General features: G+C 37.6%; 1 protein-coding gene across 1 annotated transcript; it reads left to right on the forward strand.

The window, feature by feature from the left end:
• Nucleotides 1-3,071: 3,071 nt before the first annotated feature.
• On the forward strand, nt 3,072-5,794 carry LOC107625309 (tolB protein-like protein). Its single transcript, XM_016327926.3, has one exon. It carries the CDS (start codon nt 3,393-3,395, stop codon nt 5,511-5,513), a length of 2,121 nt encoding a protein of 706 aa, XP_016183412.1. The 5' UTR covers nt 3,072-3,392; the 3' UTR covers nt 5,514-5,794.
• Nucleotides 5,795-6,000: the final 206 nt, after the last annotated feature.

The following is a 6,000-nucleotide window of genomic DNA, read 5'->3' on the forward strand; positions in this document are numbered from 1 at the left end:
ATTCTGGATCTTCACAAGCGTCAAAGCGGCGGGTCTTGCTATTTTCAAGAAAAGGTCAGTTGCAGAAATGTTTATTAACAAGCTAAGGTTTAATACCAGCTTCTGCATCAAAAACAAAGCCAGCATTATACTAAGAAAAATGAGTTAATAAGTTAAATTCTTCACTTTCTGCTGAGAATCACATGAACATACTATATCAGCTCCAGAAGAAGAGGGGAGGAAGAAAAACAAACGAAAAAAATTGCAGCACAGTGTATAGATTCACATAATTTAGAAAAACACGTTTCAAAAACTAGTCCAATAAGTACATGATGAAGATTGATCCATCCATTTCAAGATAACCTCCATTATGACCATTATCTTAATTGATTCAGAAGCTCATAATCTTAAGCCAAAGATATTCGCCATTCTCACCTTGTAGTGATGTGTTTCTTGGGAATGATCGATGATTTTTAGTTGTTTCGTAAGCCTCCGAGAGAGTTGCCACTGTAGCTTGTGCAGCAGAATATGCAACCTCTGATCCAACCAAAGCTGACAGAAAAGCAGCCTGCAAATTTGAATAAGACACGTTACACAGTTAAATAGAGATTCTAAAGAAATTATTTTGTGAAGCACATAGGCAATTCAATACTGGCAGAAAAGTAGTAAATGTTATTTAAGTTAATCATCATCCCCCTCTTTCACAAGCTCCCTTCCCTGGCCATAACCCTCCATACACTCCAATTGTTCCACCAGGAACACCAAGATCATTACCTTCTCCATATGTACCAACACCAATTTTTCAACCACCTTATCATTCTCCAACTCCACCACAGGCTCCTTCCCCTGCTCATAACAACCATCACCTAATCCTCCATATGTTCCATCACCAATTTCTCAAGCTCCTTCGCCTGCTACCCATAACAACCATCACCCAAACCCTCCAAAAACACCATCACCACCCAAACTTTCCAAAGTAACAACAGGAATGCTATTTGCATGACCTAAACTTGTCAATAGGAAGGATATATAAACAGGTGCTAAAATAGAGCAGAAAAAAGAACGGTAGAATCATCAATACCTGTAGAAGAATGTCAAAAACGAGAATCTCACCAAAAACACGAGCAGTGATAATCGAACAGTGGCGGTGATGAACACGAGCAGAGAGGATCGAAGCTCGACGAAAAGAGAAGTAGAGGATTGAAGCTCAACAAGCAGATGATCGAATCTCAACGAGTAGAGAATCGAAGCTCAACGAGGAGAGGAGCAGAGGATCGAAGCACATTGACGAGCAGAGAAGATCGAAGCACATTCACGAGAAGAAAAAATCGAAGCTCATTAGCGAGCAGAGATTGAGATCGAAGCTCAATAAAGAAATGCGCATCGTCATCGAATGGATTGAAGAACAATAGAGGAACGAAACATTTGGAATGGATTGAGGATTTTGTGATTTTATTAATTGAAATATTTTAGGAATTTTGTTAGGGTTGTGATTTTAGGAACGAAGCACTTTGGAATGGATTGGGGTTTTCTTCTCCCTCTTTTTCTCTTTCTGTGCATACCATATAGTTTATTTTTGTTTTTTAAAAAATATTAAAAAATTTTAAGCAACACTTGAAACGTGAAGTTTAAAATAACTCTAAAGGCAACTTTTAAAGAAAGTAATATATTATTTTTATAATAGTTGTTTTTGTATATTTAATATAGCAACATTTGATAAGTGTAATATATAAATATTATAAATGTTGTTTGTTTAATTTATTAAAGCAACGTTTTTTATATGTTTTTTAAATTGATCAAAAATAACACTTATTAACAAGGTGTTGTATTAGCTTTATTTTTTTGCAATAAATTTTAAGTGATGCTTTTAACTACTTTAGACAACACTTTTTAAGGGTTATTTATGGCACATGTTGCAATAGCTCAAAAATGTTATAGTGGTGGTGAAAGAATATTAAAGTCTTTAAAGAATATTAAAGTCTTTAAAGAATCAGGATCTTTATGCAATTTTTAATTTTGAGAATCTTTTGATATTAAATCAATCTAGAATTAGGGATTTTTACTCATTTGCACATATAGCACAGCAGGTTTGACTCCTTTAACCACTAAAATGATCATTTCATCCTCTACACAAATAAATCTCTATTATATTTATATATCTAATTTATTCCCCAACTTTTTCATTTTTTTGACTTTTTCAATATATCCAACTGCAAATTAAAATTGAATTATAATTAAAATAGCTCCTTTCATATATTAATGACACACAATTTTATAATTTAAATAGCACTTTTTGTATAGTAGTAACATATAATTTGCATTTGAACACTACTTGTCACAAAAATCATATTGATATTTTATATATTGAATAATCTATTACACTAGTTTCTATTTTTATTTATTCTATTTATACTTAAAATTAATTTTATTCTTATAATTAGACCCAATTGAAGTATACTCATTACATAAATAAAAAGAATAATATTATGTAATAGATTATTTATTTCAAATTTTTAAATAATTAAATACATATAACTAATTATATATCTAATCAATAAATCATATAAATTTATACTAATTATAATAACTTATTTAGAGCTTTACATTGATAATTCTATTTCAATCAAAGAGGGTTCATGCAAGCCAAACATGTTACTAGGTTTAGAGTTATTCATTATTATTGAATTATTAATATTATTGTTATATTCATTATTATCTTATGTCAAAGTTTTTTCATATTATTGTCATCTGTAAGTGATATACGACTCAATATCTAATCTAAAAAGATTTAACACTGTTATGTCCATAAAATTTTAATCAAAGTATTAATATTGGATTTTCTCTATCTCATAAAATCTACCATATTGGTCTTCTCCAATTATGTTATATTCAGTGTCACAGTCTCATCTCAGTTCATTTTAAAATAAGAGTCCAAATAAGAGATCATTTATCTAATTCAACGTCATTTATAATTTTATAATTAATAAAGCTAACTCAGCATTGATTTATTATCTAATCCATTTGGCATGAATTACAAATATAAAAAATATTGGAACAGAATCTCCTATAAAAAACTTCATCGTACAAATACAAAAAGGACCATTAATTTCAAATATTCTCACCGAATATTTACAGGACCAGAATTAAGTTTTCTCACCGTAGACAATTCCATGAATCAAACATAAGTTTTGAATATAATATTCCCCGATAATTCGTCAATAAACGAATGCATTCCACCTGTTAAGTAAAACTAAAGACAGAACATATTTGGCCAAAGAAATATTTAGCCTTGAGTCGCACGGGTGGTGTGTACAAGAGCGTCTATCCAAACGAAATAAAGATTCTGTTTTGCTTTCTGTTGTTCTTGTTCCACACTACCACTCCGTGTCAACAAAGTAACCAAGCCAGATAAAATGTTGACTAGTCTACGTCATGCCTTGCGCAAGAGACCGGCACCCTCACAATTTTATATTCCACACTCACAGTCACAGCTGCTCTTCCCTATTAATAACCACCGTACCACTATATCCTCATCGTGTTCACCCATCACTCTTAGTAACACTTACCAACTCTCCAACGCTCACTCTAAATCAACGATGTCGCAACCATCCGGAACCATCGTTTTCAACACCGTTGGGAGGCCCCAATACGGCTTCGACATTTTCTCCGTCGACCTCCACAACCACCACACTGCTGCCTTCGCGGACCGCCGACTGACGGACGGTGTCTCAATAAACTTCAACGCCCAGTTTACTGATGAAAACGACAGTGTCGTCTTCGTCTCAGAACGAACAGGGTCGCCCCGGTTTTACCTAACCCGACCCGAAGATAAACCCCAACCTTTGCCCTTCGTCCCTAATAGCCTCTTCCACGATCGACCAACTATTAAGAACGGCAAACTCTACTTCGTTTCGACCCACGAGCCACCCGAACCTGAAACTGTTTTCAAGAGCTGGAATGCCGTTTATTCCACCGCCGTAGACAGCGTCGATGGAGTAGTGACTAGGATTACACCTAAAGGTGTGGTTGATTACAGCCCTGCCGTGTCACTCACCGGGAAATTCATGGCCGTCGCTTCCCACGGCTCCGGACTGTGGCGCGGCGATTTCCGAGAGCTTGAAACGGAAATCGTTGTTTTCTCTGAGTCCGAACCTGAGAATCGCGTCGTCGTGAGTGAGCGTGGCGGATGGCCGACTTGGTCACAAGACAACACGATATTCTTCCATAGAATTGTAGAGGATGGCTGGTGGAGCATTTTCCGGGTTGATTTATTCGATTCGGAGCTATGTCGATCGGACCCGCCGGTTCGGGTCACGCCGGCAGGGGTACACTGCTTCACGCCGGCGGCAATGCACGATGGAAAGCGTATCGCCGTCGCAACTCGCCGGCCAGGGAGCAGTTTTCGCCACATTGAGATCTTTGATCTTGAATTGCAATCGTTTCAACCAGTCACGGAAACAATAAATCCAAGTTTCCACCATTACAATCCTTTCGTATCTCGCAACTCACGGTACCTTGGGTACCACCGATTCAGAGGCGACCCAACTCAGGGCGAGTCCACGTACCCTCATCTTGATCCTGTTCAGTCTCCAATTCAGAACCTACAGTTACTGAGACTAAACGGTTCGTTCCCCATCTTTTCCCCATGCGGTGATTTCATTGCTTTCAATCACGATTTTGACGCTAACGGCGGCGTCAAGATAATCAGATCCAATGGTTCGAAGCGCTGGACATTGCTGAAAGGACGCACGTGCTTCTACAACTCTTGGAGCCCATCGGAGAAGCACGTTATATACACCTCCGTGGGTCCAATTTTCGAGTCGGTTTCGAAAACGGTTGAAATCGCACGGATAGAATTCGAGCTGGACCATCTAACCAATGACCGACAAGAGATTCCATCTAAGATGAAGATTCTGACCAAATCCGGCACCGGAAACAACGCTTTCCCGTCGTGCTCTCCGGACGGGAAATCCATCGTGTTTCGTTCTGGTAGATCAGGGCACAAGAATTTATACATAGTTGACGCTGTTGACGGCGAGTTTAACGGCGGTTTACGGAGGCTGACGGAAGGAGCGTGGATCGATACGATGCCGTGTTGGTCACCTAAGGGTGATCTAATTGCGTTTTCTTCGAACATGCATAACCCAACGAATCCAGAGGTATTTGGAATTTATGTGGTGCAGCCTGATGGTAGTGGTTTGCGGAGGGTTGAAGTGGCGAAGGGAGAATTGGCGGAGAGGGAGAGGTTAAATCACGTGTTCTTTAGCTCTAATGGAGAGTGGTTGCTGTTCACGGCGAACATAGGGGGCGTGACGGCGGAGGCGGTGTCGTTGCCGAACCAGTTTCAGCCGTACGGGGACTTGTATGCGGTGAGGTTGGATGGGAGTGGGTTGAGGAGGCTGACGTGTAATGCGTATGAGAATGGGACGCCGACGTGGTACGATGGGGTATTGGCGCTATGCTCTGAAGATGAGAAGGAAAATGATAGTGACGTGTTGATGGGTGCTTTTCAAGAACCACTTTGGATCAACTGAGGGGAGACCTGCTAGGGGTTCCCCCTGCCGTAAAGGATTTGAATCTGAAAGGTCGCATTCGGTTTAATAATAGTATGTGATAATCATTCAATAATAATTTTACGAATTGCATTGAAATGATTAGTTTGTACAATATGGTCATGTGCATTATAAGTCCATCCAATAATGATTTTACGAATTGCATTATTGTATCCATTGAAATTATTAGTTTGTATGATATGCTCGTGCATATAATGTATGATTTTTATTAAATAAATAGTGATGATTAAATCCCAAAAAAAGTAAATTTTGTTTGATTATAAAAAATATTAAGTATACATTAAAATTAAGAAATTTTTTATTTAAATTAAATAAATTTAATATTTATCGAAATATGTAATTAATAGAGTATTTACTAATTTAAATATGTGTTACGCATTTTAGTATTGAGGTACAAAAATTATAAAAAAACACAATCCAGTGATTCGGTACTCGGAATAAGTAACGT

The sequence above is a fragment of the Arachis ipaensis genome, chromosome B2 (assembly GCF_059453495.1).
Source record: "Arachis ipaensis isolate K30076 ecotype BB chromosome B2, ASM5945349v1, whole genome shotgun sequence".
Taxonomy (NCBI): Eukaryota; Viridiplantae; Streptophyta; class Magnoliopsida; order Fabales; family Fabaceae; genus Arachis; species Arachis ipaensis.

Coding starts and splice junctions, on each gene's coding strand:
- LOC107625309 (XM_016327926.3), top strand. CDS start 3,393: ATGTTGACTAGTCTACGTCATGCCTTGCGCAAGAGACCGGCACCCTCA.